This window comes from Manacus candei, unplaced genomic scaffold, assembly GCF_025592945.1.
Source record: "Manacus candei isolate 608988 ecotype Guabito, Panama unplaced genomic scaffold, ASM2559294v1 h1tg000071l, whole genome shotgun sequence".
Taxonomy (NCBI): domain Eukaryota; kingdom Metazoa; phylum Chordata; class Aves; order Passeriformes; family Pipridae; genus Manacus; species Manacus candei.
Genome location: NW_026138119.1, coordinates 2,051,275 through 2,067,196, shown reverse-complemented (window position 1 = coordinate 2,067,196; position 15,922 = coordinate 2,051,275). Strand labels below are relative to the sequence as shown.

Here is a 15,922-nt window from a genome sequence, read left to right as displayed (position 1 = left end):
TAAAAAAAAAATGCAAAATTGGGTTAATAAAATGATTTAAGATGATCATAAAGGCAGCTCACTCTTAAAGTTGTTCCATATTCAGTTTTTATATAATTTGCCTTGTGCTTGGGGTACTGAATAATGAAAAAATCCAAACAAACAGAGCACTAAGCCTCAATCCTACATGTAAATCTGTGCACATGTGCTGCAAACAAGATAGCACCCATGGACAGATTTGTTTGTGTTGCCTTGTGAGCCAAATGCTGTGGGTTTGCTTCTTTTAATTATTCAGTCCTGAAAGAATTTACTGTGAAATCCCACCAGGCAGAGATAAAGACTGGAAACCTTGTAATCTACAGCTGTACAGGAGGGTCACTTTATGGCCTGAATGTGCTGGAGAATTCAGATGTGGAGGGAATCTTTCATAGTGAACTGGCATGAAAGCCTCTATTATTTCAGGGCTTTGCAGCATATAAATTGTGTTTATGATGAACCCAATGCCTGGAAAAACCAAATGGGGAGATCTAATCCAGATTTGCTATTCTGATGAATTTTGGCATTCTCCAATTTATTCAGGTTGTCAGATGGATTCAGTCCCAACACAGCAAGGGCAAGACAAATTAATTAGCTAAAGCTCTGTGAGTTCTGGGGGTTTTGTCTCTGTGTGAGGGGGTGCAGGGCACTGCTGTGGCAGGGGAAGGGTCCCTTTCGTTGTCACCCACCCCAACCCCACTCCCAGCCAGGTGAGAACACTGTCAGTGAAAAGAGTTGAATTCTCTTCCAGTGTGGAACTGAAGGCCACATTCCTAGTGCAGCTCCAATTATGAAACTGTTACGTGTTCCCCTGAGACTGCTCAGCAGCCACAAGTAATGCTTAAAACAAAAAATAGAATGTTTAGTTGTAGAGAAAATGGCCAGGTCTGGTCTCATAAAAACAAGCAGCCAATTTTTAAAAAATGTTGGGTTCAACAGTATCTGGAACTCTCACATGTCATAACCTTGTTAAGATAATTACAGTAAATGGGTTTTCTGCAGGGGAATCCCCTGACATTCCTCCCTGGGAGATCACCTCTGCTGCTGTTCCAGACAGATTCTGCATCACTTTGAGAGTAAAGTCTCTGTTACCTCCTTTAAAAATATCACCAAGCAAAGAGAAGACAACACTTAATTCCTTTTTACAAAAGGAAAAGAGAGTCATGTCTTGGGAAGAAGGGAAATCAAATAAAAAATTTAATGCTGGAGAAGAAAGGCAAGAAATGCAGTTGCCATGGCAACGGGAGCATAAGTAGAAACTTTCCAGCAAAGAGCAGAAACTAAAAATGAAAAAGCGGAGTGGCGAGGCCTGGCAGATAGCCAGGAGCTTCCTCCACATCCTGCTCTCCTGGTGGGATGTTCTTAGTCAGCTTTGGCACCTTCTGGAAGGGCTCTGGGCTTTGGGAGCTGGGCCCGTGGGTCAGAGCCCTCCCAGGGGACAGCCAAGTGACACCATCCCTGGAGACAGCACAGCTGTGCCAAACCCACTCTGTGTGCTCAGCCCGGTGCCACTGCCAGTGGAGAGGGGAACATCCCCTGGGAATGGGCACCATGGCACCATGGCATGGTGGGGTTGGCAGAGAGTGGCAGCTGCTTCGTCTGATGGTCACAAAACACCGAGCAAGTCCCTCTCCATTCTCCCTGTGTCCAAACCAAGGTCTCAGAGTGCACTGCAGCAATAATCCTGTTCTTCAGTTCTCCTCTGATCCCTTTTTGGTAGGGAAAACACATCCCTTAAACTCTGCTCCAAACCACCCCTCAGTTCCCAGCTCGGGGTCCCATTCCTGGGCAGCGCCTGCCACGGGCACAGCCCGTGTTCCAGAGTGGGATGGGCTGGATCCCACATGTCTGCAGCCATGGGCACAGCCCGTGTTCCAGAGTGGGATGGGCTGGATCCCACATGTCTGCAGCCATGGGCACAGCCCGTGTTCCAGAGTGGGATGGGCTGGATCCCACATGTCTGCAGCCATGGGCACAGCCCGTGTTCCAGAGTGGGATGGGCTGGATCCCACATGTCTGCAGCCATGGGCACAGCCCGTGTTCCAGAGTGGGATGGGCTGGATCCCACATGTCTGCAGCCACGGGCACAGCCCGTGTTCCAGAGTGGCCATGGGCTGGATCCCACGTGGTGCTGGAGCAGAGGCACATTCCAGACATCCAGTTCCACCCCGGGCTCTGGGATCCTCGGCTGCTGGCACGTTTAACTCAGTTGCACACAATAAAGTAATACAGTCATTGGATTAGCAATTATTAAACCCACATATGCTTTTGAGTATGACATGGAAAAAAGCAGGTTGGGAAAGCTGGGGAGGTTCCCAGGCAGGGCTGTAAAAGCTTTGTGATGGCCAGGAACTGCTCGGGGTGAAGGATTCGGAGCGTGCCCAGGGCTGGGCTCTTCCAGATGGAAGCAATGAAACCTGGGGTGTTTAGATTTCCTTTAGTCATGTTCTTGGAATTAAGCACGTGTGGAAGAGATTTGCTAATTTGACCTCAGACTGTTCAGCATCTCATAGAATAGGCTCCTTTTTCATGGACCAAACAGCAAATGAAGTGCAAGCCAAAACACAAACCCACTTTACCTCTTTGTGTGTGAAATCTGGGCAATCTTCCCTTGGGTGAGGGGAACCCGCCTGATAAACCTCAGTTATTCCTAAAAGGAAAGTCTACACATACATAAATCTGCTGCTCTGCCACTGACTTTGCTGTCCTGTCACTGGCTCACCTGGACTGCTCCTCAGTTAAATGTTATTCCCAAACACAAGCATTTGTGGTTTGTTGGGGTTTTTTGTAAGCTGGAATTGCTGAAGCCTCAAGTAACAAACTCACTTGGAAACCTCACCGGGGTTTCCAACTAAGTAATAATAATAATATTCTTTATCATCTGGGCATGAAAATGACTGTACAAAGGAATTGCAGAGTAGGTATTTATGATATATTTGTATATATTTACATTATTTTATTACAATATTTATTGTAAATATTATAATAGTCACAATATTTCACATTATTATATTATTATTTTTGTATATTCACAGTGCATTTATTCTATTATCAGATATGTATTTTTTATACCTTGTATTTCTTTTCCCCGGTGATGTTTAATGCTGAGGCCGAGTTTATTCGGGTATGAGAACCTTGGGGGGTTTCACTCTCTGGTTTCTGGGGGGGAGGGAAAAAAAGAAAACACGTTCCGTAAGTTCCGCCAAAAAAACTTAAAGAGGAAAACCGCTCTTGGGAAGCGCATAACGTGTGTTGTGGGAGTGATTCCCGTGCGGAGCCGGCGCCCTCCCGCCTCCGGGCGGCAGCAGAGCCGTGCGGAGCCGAGCCGAGCCGAGCCCAGCCCAGCCCAGCCCAGCCCAGCCGAGCCGAGCCCAGCCCAGCCCAGCCCAGCCCAGCAGAGCCGTGCGGAGCCGAGCCCAGCCCAGCCGAGCCCAGCCCAGCCGAGCCCAGCCCAGCCCAGCCGAGCCCAGCCCAGCCCAGCCCAGCCCAGCCCAGCCCAGCCCAGCAGAGCCGGGCACTTCTCACAGTGTTCCCTTGTGGAAGAATCTCGGTGTCCCTCCCTCCCCCCTCCCCTGTCCCCCCGCGCTCCGTGTGTGCAGCAAAGGTTTCTCCGAGCCCACTGACCTTGTCTCTGGTTTATGTGGCTTAAACGGAAAGGATTCTGTTGGAATGGTCGGAGCACTGATGGACTCTCAGGGCTCATTTGTGCCCCGGGGACACTCAGCAAAGCCAGAACAAATCGCACAGAGGGGCACAGGGTGCGAGGTCCAGCACGGACATGGCTGGGAAAAGCTCCACAATCCCCTGGATTGTGCTGGTTTATCCCCAGCTCTGTGTGTTATGGGATGAAGTGTAGGAGTGACACGACCCAAACAAAAGGAGCACTCCAGTTGTTGCCAAGGTGAGATTCCAGACGGCTCCTGACTGGAACAAGGTGCCTTCCATGGAGTGTTGCCACTTACTGTGGGAAGGTAACCACGGGCTACTTCATGGAATTGCAAAGAACGAGCATTTGGGGAAGTTCCTATTCCTGGTATCTGTTTCCAGCACTGCTGGAGGGTGTTTTACCCCCTCAGGTGTGTCAGTGCTTGCCAGGCTGCCTCGTCCAGAGCGGATCTGGAGGAACTCTATGTCCCTGCCCTGATGAGTTCTGTTTGTACAGAGCTAAACAGGACCCTCCAAAATCCCTGCACTTCCAGGGATTCTGGAGTCTGTTGCATTTACCCTGGTGCAGTAAGACTGGGGTTCCTGATCTCTGTGAGACCCTGAAGGAGGCAGGATCTGGCTTTTTCCAAGGCTGATTGCTCCCTGTCACATGCCAAGACAAATACCCTGTCTGGAAATGTTCCCTACCCAGCTCAGGTTCACAGGAAAGTTGCATTTTAGCCTTGGCCAGCAAGAATCCCCTCACATTGGTGAGCCAGCAGCTTTCCAACATGGTATAAGGCCTGTGAGCTTAGTCTGGGCCCCAGGCCTGCCAGACCACTTAGTTTTAGGGATCTGTGCTGCCCAAACTGTGGTGAGGGTGGTACAATCTATTCCAGAGGTTGTCAAAGCTCAGCTTCTCAGGCAGTAAAGGGTATTTTTCAGCTGATGTTCAGACCTGAGAGGTCCTGCTGTTGGAATATTGATCCCAAGGAGATCTTCCTCCAACATCTCTTTCATTGCTCATGGCAAAAGGGCCAAGGATTACTTGCTCCTATGTAGTTCATAGTCTGATTTTTAAATCATCTTGTCTCATTTGCCCAGTCCATCAGCCCAGTAACATACCCAGTTCCCTGCCCTGCCCACCCCTCAGTGAGCAGCCCCCATCCCCAGCTACCCTCAGAATTCCAGGGATCCTACCTGCCCCCTGGCAGCAGACCCAGCCACAGCAGCATCACTGCTCAGATGGGCTGCACACGGGGAGATTCGTGTTCCTGCTAAATTGGTACGTTGCTATTTTTATTCCTTGAGGGGAATTCCATTCATCTCCTTTCAGAAGAGCCTGTTAAACTCAGCCAGTCCCAAACTCCCAACAAATGTCCTTTAATAGTTTCGTGTTTCAGCTCCGCGGCCTCTGACTGTGTGTTCCTTTAACGCCTTCACGACTCCTCTGGGAGATCTAAGCCAGGAATAACCAACACTTCCTTAAGCCAGGCCTCCTGCTTTAGGGCTGTGTTTCTTTTCCTGCCGTGCATTCCCTTGCTCATCCCCACAGCTCCCCCTTCCTGAGCTTTGCTCTGCCCATCCCGAGCTCAGGTGTGCTCAGGTGTCCGAGCGGGAGGTGCTGCATCCCCTGCTCCTGATTTCCCTGGCTGAAGGAGGACAAAGGACTCTTAACATTCTCTGCAGTCGCCTCTCAGCTTGGCATACTGATCATTTCAATAATAAAGTGTTTCCTTTCATTCTCCACCAGTCAGGCCCCTGCCAGAGCCATAATTGTTCACAGATGACTCATTTTGGCTGCATGATCAAAACGAGGGAAAAGTGCTGTTTGCACAGGCTTTGAATCGTACGAGATGGGAAGAGATGTTCACGCTTGATATTTGTACCATATGTGCTTTCTAAATTTTATTATAGAGCCTTTACATTTCAAAAGAGGTTCTACTCTTGTCCTGGGGATGATTTCGAAAGGAAAAGATAAGTAGAGTTTCGAGTTAGACTGGGATTAGCAAAGACTGGCTGTGCAGTTTGAGCTGTGAAGCAGAATCCCGCCGGGTCTGATGGGAGCTGGGCAGTCTGGTGGGGCTCTTTCTGCCCTGATATATGTAGATATATATTTAGATATATCTGGGCATTGTTTAGGGGCTGCAGACTCAGTTGTGTTCTGTATCAAAGTCACGTTGAGCTCGTCCTTGTGCTGAAATCCTGCACTGGGAGTTGCAGCAGGTGTTTGCATTTCCCTCTCTAATGCAAACCCAAGGCTGGCTGTCCAGGGCTGCTGCTGAACCACCCCAGGGTGGGCACTGCTGGGCCCTGCTTGGGTGGGTGCTCCCTTGTAGGGCTCCATGTTTCCATCAGAGGTACCTTTGTGAGGGTCAGCACAGGGGCCAACAACACAGGTCATTTTTAGGCTGGAGAACAAGGAAAAGGGGGATGATTCCTGCACATGCTGTGTCAACTGGGAGCTACTCTTTGTGCCTCCTACCAAGACTGCTTTGGGGCCACCCAACTGTTTTAGATAAAACACCAAACAGGCATCAGAAAACTCTGCCTTGTTTGCATTAATGTAACATTTTGACTAAAGAGCTGTACAAACCCTGCAAACCAGATCATCCAACTGCTGCCACGGGGATGTACTGGGATGTGAAGACAAGCTCTTGTTGGATACTCCTTTGCAAGGGCTTGAAGGAAAGAGTTAGACTTGTTGATCCAGTAAAAGTCAGTCTATTAGAAGGAAAAAGGATATAAATTCAGTAGGAAGAGGGTTTTTTTCAGTAGATTTTTCTCTCTAAATATATAATGGCAATATTAATGGAATGGGAACACATGGACTACAGACTCTTGTGAGTGGCAAATCTGTATGAATAACTGAGAAAACAAGCAGAGAACTTCCAATTTGAACTGATACTGCAGTAGAAGAGCATTGTTGGGCTCTCTGTGCCTTGCTAGAGGCTTTCCAATACTTTTATTCAGTGTCATTCCTCAGGTTGTCCCCACAGGGCTTCTGAGGTGCTGACCCAGGGGGGAGGCTTTGCAGGGGGGCTCAGCTCAGGCACTGCAGATGTTGGTTGCTCTGAGGGTCCACACCTCAAAACATCCCAACCCTTGCTTTCCTCTTGGGCTGTTTTTCACATTCCTGTTATTTTAAGGAGGTTTTCCCACCTTTTGCAATCCGGGGCACTCGGACAATCACATCTCTCAGAGCAGCACCGTGTTGTTGTGCCAGAAGGAAGGACGTGGATTCAAATAAACCACCCTCACAATGGTATTTAAAAACTGATTGCAGGATTTCCACTCGGTTTCTGTAAACCTGCCTTTAAAAACAATAGCTGCATTTTCATTTTTCAACTTGCTAACGGGGAATTCTTTTAAACCAGAGGGTGTTTTCTGTGCTGCACTGTCATGTCAGGCTGATAAGGAAGATGGCTAAAGAGCATTCTTGCCAAAATATTCCTTGGCTGAGTAATCTGATGCCAAAAAAGCAAGTGAAACGAGCAACTCTATCTGCAGTGCAGTTTGCAAATTATGTGGCAAGGAAAGGAAGAAAATAATCTGTCACATGAAAAATGAAGCTTAGATTGTGTGTATATAAATCAGTGATTTGTTATATGAGCACAAGATCATTATCAGGCATTTAAACATGAATTGGAAGTGCCTAATCTATTAATTAATCAGGAAGTAAGCTTTACATAGCACGTGTAATCAAGTTAATCTTTCATTTCACTTGCCAGCAGAGATGCTGCTTTCAGTGGGATGTTGTCACAAGATTCAACCCCCGAGTGCCTGTTCCTGCTGCTGGGGGAGTCTCAGGTGTAAATCCCTTTTCTTCTCCCCCCTGGAGTTAAAACACACTCCACTTGCAAGGAGAGTGATGCCCTGCAGCCACGTCCTGAGAGGTTCATCTTTTTTCCTTGCCCTCTTAGCACGAAGCCATTGTAGGAGAACACACAGTAAATAGCTGAGACTTCTGCTAATAATAACTCATAAATTTGGCCCAGAAAGTCGGCGATGCCAGACTTTTTATCAACTCCTTCCCTGCAGCAACACAACAGCGAGTTTGCTGCTGAAACACAGAAATATTTTTAGGAGTTAATTCATTTTGTGATATGAATATTTTGATCGAGGGCAGTGCAGGAGATGTAGTTTATTACAATAATTTATCACTACATCTAATGATTGGATTCCTAACCCAAAGGTGACGTGGGTTTTGATTATTTCAATGTGCAGACAGGAAAGTAAAGGTCAGCTGGGCTCCCTTTCCTAAAACAGGTTAGAGCAGGTGAGGTTTTGAGGTCCCTTTTGAGCCTCCCTGGGCTGTTCTGTGGTCTTCAAGGACCTTCCAACCCAAACCATTCCAAGATTCCTGCACCAAACAAATCTCCTCCATTTAGCACAAAGAACAGAGACTGAGCTCATGGAGCAAAGAGCTGCTGGAAAGTGAGGGGTGAGCTGGAAAAAAGGGGGTAGAAAAAAAACCCCAGATATGGACATTTTGTTTTTTAAAGAAAATAAACAACAGCTTTCCTGTTCTGTGGTGGTGTCATCATATGTTTATTTTTTTTTCCCCTCAAGTTTTCAATGTGAGATTTGCAGGACCTTGACTATCTTTCAGTTTATTTTTTCACAGTAAATAAGGCAATTTTCCCAATTTTTCTGTACTGGAAAAGTAGCATGGACTATTGTAAGAGTGCTTTTATTTCCGATTTAAACAATAATTTAAAAAATTGACTAAGCAAGATTTTCCTGAAAAAAATGCACTTGAACAAAAGGGCTACTTTTAAAATGATCCCAGCAGTACAAAAAAAAAGACGTCCAAGGAGAGAAATTGCAGTGGTGTGTGGTAAATATCCTGGTTAATATTAGCACAGATCTGGGGAGAAATCCCATTGTTGTGCAGCTCCCGGGGATGTCTGAGGAGCTTGGTTTGATCTGGGGGCTTGGAAAAGGTTTTGCTTTTTGGTTTGGAGTTTTTGCCGTGCAGGGGAGACTTTTCCCTCGGGTTTTTTCCCTCCTGCAGAGAGGAGCAGGCTGGTTTGGGGCACAGGAGGTTTGACTCTGGTAGAAGTTTATTCTTCCATTTGTTTTGGACTCCATGTGTTTAATTACTCCATCAGGTCTATGGAAATCACAGCACAAGACAGATTTGGACTTTCTGAATTTTATGAGCATCGTTGCCAGTCAGGATATAAATTTATCTGAGCCGAGTGTTCTTTAACATCAGGAACATCATTAGGAATACATGTCAGTAGAGTGAGTTAATTGATTTATTTTGGTCTCCCCCACTCCTTGGAGCTGGTTTGCAAAGGTTTCTGTTCTTCAGCTCTATTGTTCTGCTGGGAAGTGCTCAGGAAGCTGGTTGTGCTTTGAGGCCGGGCTGTTTCTCCCTGTTCCCAGAGTTCCCTCTGGATTCTCAGACCCTCCAACCCTCCAGAGAGACCCTCCCTCTGCCTCACGGGTGTGTCACAGAGCACAGGGAATAAATGACATGTTTGTCCACCTCCTGTTGGCCTCTTCCACTCTGCTTGGGGTTCAGGGGGCTGGGCTGAATTCCCACTGGAGAATTAAATGTGATCCAAAACTCAGCCTGTTGGGAATTGGGGTTGGAATTCCTCGGCTCTGTTTTTATTTCTCTTACCTCCTTTTTGATTTGTGATCTTTGACAAACTCTTTTATTCACATTTCTTATAACTGGGACATCATTTAGTAGCAGCAAACAACTGACTTTCCCACTTAACATAGGGCACATTCCTTGGATTTTTTTTTTTTTACCTGAGTGAAAAAAAAAAGGAAGTTTGTGTGTTTTAAGTACATTGAACTGAACAAGTATTTGCAGAAGCAAATATGCAGAAGCCTCTGTTGGATCAAAGGCACTGCAGAGAAAAGAAGATATTCTTGTGTTTAATACTTATTCATGCCCAGGGGATTGTCTCAAGGGAGCGAGTGAGGAAGCTCCATTTGTTCTCTGGGCAAGGAGGGGGATCCAGGGAATCCAGGGAATCCAGGGAATCCAGGGGATCTCCTGGCTCTGCCCCAGCCCCAAGGGACTGACTGAACTCGGGGCTTTGCTCCTCCATTCATGACACAGGCTGGGAACTTGTAATTACTGGTAACTTATAATTACTGAGCGTGTGCAACACCCTGAGCATTCCCTGGGATCACAAGGACTGTGGATGAGGAGTCAGCTCTTAATTGGTGGTTCTGCACATCCCAAAACAACGTGACACTGATCCCTTTGTGCATCTCTGGGCCCTGCCATAGTCAATATATAATGGATATAATGACAGTGAACAATAGGCAGAGTCTGTGCACAGGGAACACTGATGCTAAAGGAATTCATGTCCTGATTTAACTTCCAGGAGACCTCCTGAACACTTGGTTAATATTTCATTATTCAGATGTACGTCCTTCCTCTTGCTTTTTTTTTGCATGGCACTGCTTTTTCTACTCATTAATATCATTAAATATCTATATTATGTGCAATGGCTTCTTTCCATTTACACTTGGATTTCCTCACCATACAGGCAGCAAGAGTAATCCACAGTGTCTTGGTAGCTCTGACACCATTCAGTAAATGGAGAGCAATGAATCCTCTGCTTAAATTTAATGTAAATGCTTATTTCTCATTTGGATCCCAAATCTATGAACCACACTGTTGCAAAGCTCTCAAGAAGCTGCTACATTCCACCTAAGGTAGTAAGTGAAGAATCTGCCTCTGTGTAGTCTTAAAATAACATTGGATTCCATTAAAATGTGTAGGAAACTTTCCTTCTGAGGTCTTCAAACAAATGCGTCCCTGAAGAGTTTGGTGTGGGTAGAGCTGAACTGTAAGTTAAGTTATCCTCACACAAAGGCAATTCCCTTCCTCCCTGGCTCTGACATGGGCTGGTGTATCCTGGGGAGCCCTGAGGCAAAAAGCCTGGAAATCTTCCAGCTGAGCTGGGGACTGCAGGGGACGTGGAGGGAAAGGCAGGCAGGCACATCCTGAGGGGGTCCAGGACCCCTGACAGAACACTGGGACATTTCTCTGCTGTTTTAAAAGAGAGATTTTGTAGAGATTTCCCCCTCTTCCTTTCCCCTCCAACTCTGGAAGGAACACAATCATCCTGCAGGGGTGATGGGGAAATCAGGGTTGGAGTCTGATTTTTATTCCATTTCTTGGTGCTCTGCCTGCAGTTCATTGACCAAATACAAATTAGAAATTAAACCAATACCCACCACTCCTCTCTCTGGCTGAGCCAAAACCTTTTCTTGTCTGGTTGGTTTAAGTTTTGGGGTTTTTTTGTTAAGTTTTGAAAACTTCAGTTTTGTGAAAAAAGTCTGGGAAAGTGAAGTGAAATTCCTGAGGCAGAAGGCAACCTGAATTCTGAGAGCATTATTTGTGTCTGTGAACAGGTCAGGGTGTCCTCAGACCTGTCCACACCGAGGGTTTGGGGCTGGACTGGGGTCCCCAACAGAGCACGGAAACTTTCCCTTTCAAAATAAGGAATTCAAGCTCCTTGCCTTAAAATCCGAGGGAGTTCAGAGGAACGACTGCTTCCCTCGGAAGCCCTTGGAGAGAGCAGGAGGTTTAGTGGCAGGAGCTGCCTCGGGCAGTGGGGTCATTATTTCCCCAGCACAAAGCCATAAACACCCGATAAAAGGTGAGTGGTGGCCCCCGGGGAGCCCCGGCAGCAGCTGTGCCTCGGGAGGTGTTTGTGCAGCTCTGACCCCCAGCACTTGGTTTAAAACCTATTTAAATCTATTAAAATCTATTGATTTAAAATCTATTCACACGCTGCGAGTTTTGGTACAAGAGTGAAATCAATCTGGTTTTAGGCAGGTTTAATGGCAGGGGACAGCAGTGGTGGCACCCAGGGCAGCTGAGGGGGCTGAGTGCTCTGAGGCCCAGCAGGGTCTCAGACTGGGTGTTTTACTGCACTTTGGTAGATGTTTAATTCCATGGGTTAGGTTGGTGTTTGGTGTTGGGGAGGAGGAGTTAACACCCCAAAAATCACCGCTATGTTTGGCTCCTCTCACCCACAGATCCAGCAGAGCCCCGTGACCAAACTCATCCAGCTGCTGCTTGGAGGGACCAGCCAGGCTGGGATGTGTTGTTTTAGGGACAGGGGTTGAGTGTTGCCAGAGTACACCCAGAGCCTGTGAGAGTGTACACAGGGTGTTTGTGTCAGGGGGTGGCTTTCAAAAAGAGAAAAAAAACAGTAAAGAAAGCAGCCAAAAGAGCAGTGCTGGATCCATTGCAAAGGTCCAGCCCAGTCACACCCTCCCAGGTGGGTTGTTCATTTTGTTCCTGGCTGCTCCAGAGCTTCTGAAGTCAAATCCTTCTCACTGAAGTGAGAGAGACAGAGCCAAGGTGGAGAAACTGGAACAACCCCCCCCCAGCCATTTATTGATGCTTTTCTGTCTGGCTGCTTCCTCTTGGCAGGATGCTTTATAGTCCCTCATTAACCTCTCCTGCTTCGTGGTCACCTGTAGGAATGTTCCTGAAGGGAGATCAAAACCAAAAATCCCCAAATGTGGGACAATGCTCGAGTGGGTGAGGGCACAGTGACCACAGTCCCCCCCTCTGGAGCTCCTGAGCATTCCATGTGAGGCTGGGGAGATCCCCAGCACCCACCTCTCCTGCATCCCAGGTGCTCCCAGGAGGAGTCACCTGGCTCCAGTTAAGCAAAACCACCTGAACTTTCCCCTTTCAATTCGAGTGAGCTTTGGAAATGGTTTTGTTTAAACTTTCATTTCCATCAGTGCCTTTTTTTTTTTTTTTTTGCCGTTGGGAATGACAAAGGGAAAAGTAAATTGGACAGGCCATTTTAAAGACATTTCTGTTGATAAACGTGCAGTTGTGAAAGGTTCTCTTCAGAGAATCCCAGCTCAGTTATTGTGAGACAAAATTGCAGAGAGACACCTGAATATCCAGCTTTTTGTCTACAGCAAATCTTTAACCAAACCTCAGTGTTTTCAGCCTTTCCCATCACTGTTTTCTAGATGTTCTCAGCTCCCTTTGGGAATTGAATCAGCTGCACGGGAAGAGTCTCTGCTCATCTGGAAAACGGTTATAGTTGTTCCTGTATTGTTTTTTTATGTACCCAAATACGAAAAAAACCCCCATTCTGGCTGACAGGAGGAGGGCAGATGTGCAGCAACCCAAGGCTTTTCCTCTTTGCCGGGATCTGATGTGGGCTGTGGGCTGCGGAGCCGGGCTGGGAGCAGAGGAATGTCCCGGTGCAGCATCCCCCTCTCGGGGCAGGGAGCCTCTGCTGTCCAGCTGGGATCTGCCTCCCTGACCTGAACTTGTCGTTGCCCTCCCGATTGCTCATTCCTGCACCGCCTGAAAGCTGGCGCCGAATTCCTTCCGTGTGGCCTCAAAACCAGGCATGGACTTCAGGGAAGATCGAGACCCGTGTGTTTTCCTCCTGGAAGGGCCTTTCTCAGCTGATACACATCAGGGGGTTACTACTCAATGTGGAAATAGGAAAATACGGGGTTTGTAGAATTTTGATGCTCTCTGTGACTGCACAGGTTTATGAAATCCTAACACTGGGATGGTTGGTGATGGGAAGGGTGCTGAGCTCGGGTAGTTTCTGCCTCTTGTTGTTGAAGGTTCCACACAGGACAGTCCAGGAGAGCTTTCCAGCTTCTGCAGAAGCTCCTGGAACTGAGGAACGAGCTCATCCACAGCCAAGCCCGTGTCTGGTCACAAGGCACCACAAAGATAAATCTGCACTAAAGTCTGGGAAAAATGACAAAACGAGGACACAACACAGAGAGTTATTGTGCAGACATGGTTTTGCAGCTCATCCCACTCGGCTGAGGTTTTCCTGGTACCTGCCAGCCTGGGAGAAGCAGTTCTTGGCCACCAACATGTTGTCTGCTGCTCTTCCTTGGGAGTGATTTTTGTGCCAGCAAGGAGAGGAGTTTAGTGCAGGATTCTGGACAATCCACATCTGACCTTTTTAAACAGTAAACACGGAGGGAAATTTTTTTTATCTGCTTAACACACATTTCTTATTTTATTTTCTTCCATAGCTTAAAGTGTTAATTCTGCCCATTGAAATGTAATTTTATTGAGCAATATGAGCCAGAGGCAGAATCTTTGCTGCCATTAGAACCCAAATGGTAAATAGGCCCTTTCTCTAATTTGTGGGATGTGCTATAACTCAGTTTGAATGTTGAAAGGAAATGGGCCTCCAGGGGAGTCTGGAGCTCTGTTCATTCAACTTCTAATTAAAGTTTTCCCCTCTCAAATTTCACTTTATTTTCCGGGGCTTTTGCTCCATGATGATTATTAACATGTGTCCCATGGCCAGGAAATCATTAGACCCTTCCCCAGCGCAGCCTTTCCCAGATCCCTCCTGCTGCAGATCGGGCTCCTGGAGCTCCATCTCCTCCAGGATCGGATGCTCGGGGCGGGCAGGGCCGGGCCGGGAGCCGGCATTTCCTCCAGGACACTTGGATCACATGTCGCTGGCTGGCGGAGAGGATCCAGTCCAGGATTTCTTCCAGCCTATTCTTCACGTTTCAAGAGCCCAGGCCAAGTCTGGCTTCCTATTCCAACTCCAGCAGGCTTATCTTTTTGGGGGCAGGAATTGTTAGTACAGTTTATCTTGCTCGCTTCGAGTCGTCCCTCGGCTGAGACATGCACTCGGTGCCGCGTGCTTTTCCTCCCCTCTCTCTCTCTTTTACGTTTTCTCCCTGTTGTTTTCCTTTTTAAATGTGTAAAGTGAAGAGTTCCTCTTCCCCCCTCTCCCTTTCCACTCCCAAGAACCAACCTCCAGGTCATTAAAGCGCTGGAACCGTTTTGCTCCTGTGCCAGAGGGGGAGAGCGAACCTGCGCCTGCATGTGTGTGTGTGTGTAAAATAGATCCAAAAATGTCCATGAACAGCAGGAAAAGTTCGGGGAGACCGTCTTACTACTACCGACTGCTCCGGAGGTCACGACTTCAGAGACAGCGCAGCAGATCCCGCAGCCGGAACAGGCTTAGTCGGGGTAATTGCAACCACAGTTCTCTTTAATTGCCGGGGCAAAGGCAGCCGGGCTGCTGCTCTCGCAGGTAGCTCCGTGTGTAGGTGAGGATGGTTTGTCACTGTCCCCGTGCCCCGTGAGCGTGGCGAGCTTTGCACAAGGTCAGTGCTGGGGGGAGAAGGGCTTGGGTTTTTTAGGAGCTGAGCGCGGGTGCTGGAACTAACCCGGGCTTTTCAATTAACGGCTTTTGCAGTTTGTGTAATTAAGGGAGCTGCTTTTTGGAGATGTTTGGAGGTCTAATTGATGCTTACAGAGCTTGGAAAATCCTTGATTACGGGATGGTGTCCCTGTGCAAAGATGTATTGCTGGAACTTCTTGTTCTTCACGAGCTGAGTGTCACCAGGGGGGTTGAGGTTGCAAAGCTGAGAACAGTTTAGGGGTAGATTTTCCAAAGAGCCTAAAGATTGTGCTCCCAAGGCATTGCAGAAACCTGTGGGACTTGTAGTCCCAAATCACTTTGCGCTTTTAAAAATCCTGCTCTAAAAGGGCCTATTTGTCCTCCCCAGCAGGAGTGGGGTTCACAAGGAGTGTTTCTGCAGGGCACACTCACTCAGGAGCCCATTTCTCCTGCTGGAGGCAGCCACTGACCCAGTTGCATTTTTAAAATAAGCTATTCTGCCTTTCTCTTCTAGTGTGAAATAACTGTTTACTGGTGCTTTTGCCTATCGTTAAAGCCCAAAAGTGGGAGTCTCTGAGTCGTTTTGCTGTTGAACTTTTTCAGGAAGGAGTGGAGAGGGTTCTGTTTGCCCTCCAGGGTGGCAATCCAGGCATATTTATCATGTCTTGAGCTTAATCAAAGCCATTAACTGAAGAGAATTAATTTTTTCTTGTTACTGTGTGAATAAAAAGCACAACTGCAACACTGCATCAGGTGTCTGTGCAAATCCAGGCTTGGACTTGTCTCACTGGAGTTAATTCTGATTTACAAAGAGGTTTCAAACTTGACTCTAGCACTGCAAGATTTAGCTGAGTGCCATGTCCTCTTTCCTCTTTTCCTGGCATTCAGGACGTTTTAAAGGATTTTGAATCATTGCTGAGAAAACAATAGGAAGCTCAATCAGTCCCTGAGCTTCAGCTTTTCCTTTAAGCAGACAGTGGTTTGCTTTCCATGATTTTTTTGATTGTTTTGCCTGTCACATGGAGTGTTTGTGGAACCACCAGTTCCCTTTCTTCCCTTTCCCCCTTTATTTGTGTGCTGTGCAAACCCAAAATGTTTTACTGTCATTTCAGTTACTCTGACAA

General features: G+C 47.3%; 1 protein-coding gene across 8 annotated transcripts in view; it reads left to right on the top strand.

Annotated features, from left to right (window-relative positions):
• Positions 1 to 15,922, top strand: part of DAB2IP (DAB2 interacting protein) — a 196,360-nt gene that overhangs the window by 46,149 nt on the left and 134,289 nt on the right. The window contains exon 1 of one of the 8 annotated variants that reach the window (XM_051807484.1): positions 14,299 to 14,644. The exons of 6 other annotated variants lie outside the window; for them this stretch is intronic. In XM_051807484.1, the coding sequence (XP_051663444.1) occupies positions 14,527 to 14,644 (118 nt within the window). In that variant the 5' untranslated portion in view covers positions 14,299 to 14,526. Of the gene's footprint in view, positions 1 to 14,298; positions 14,645 to 14,762; positions 14,782 to 15,922 lie in introns of those variants that run through there. One more of the 8 variants, XM_051807490.1, reaches the window with a different exon arrangement.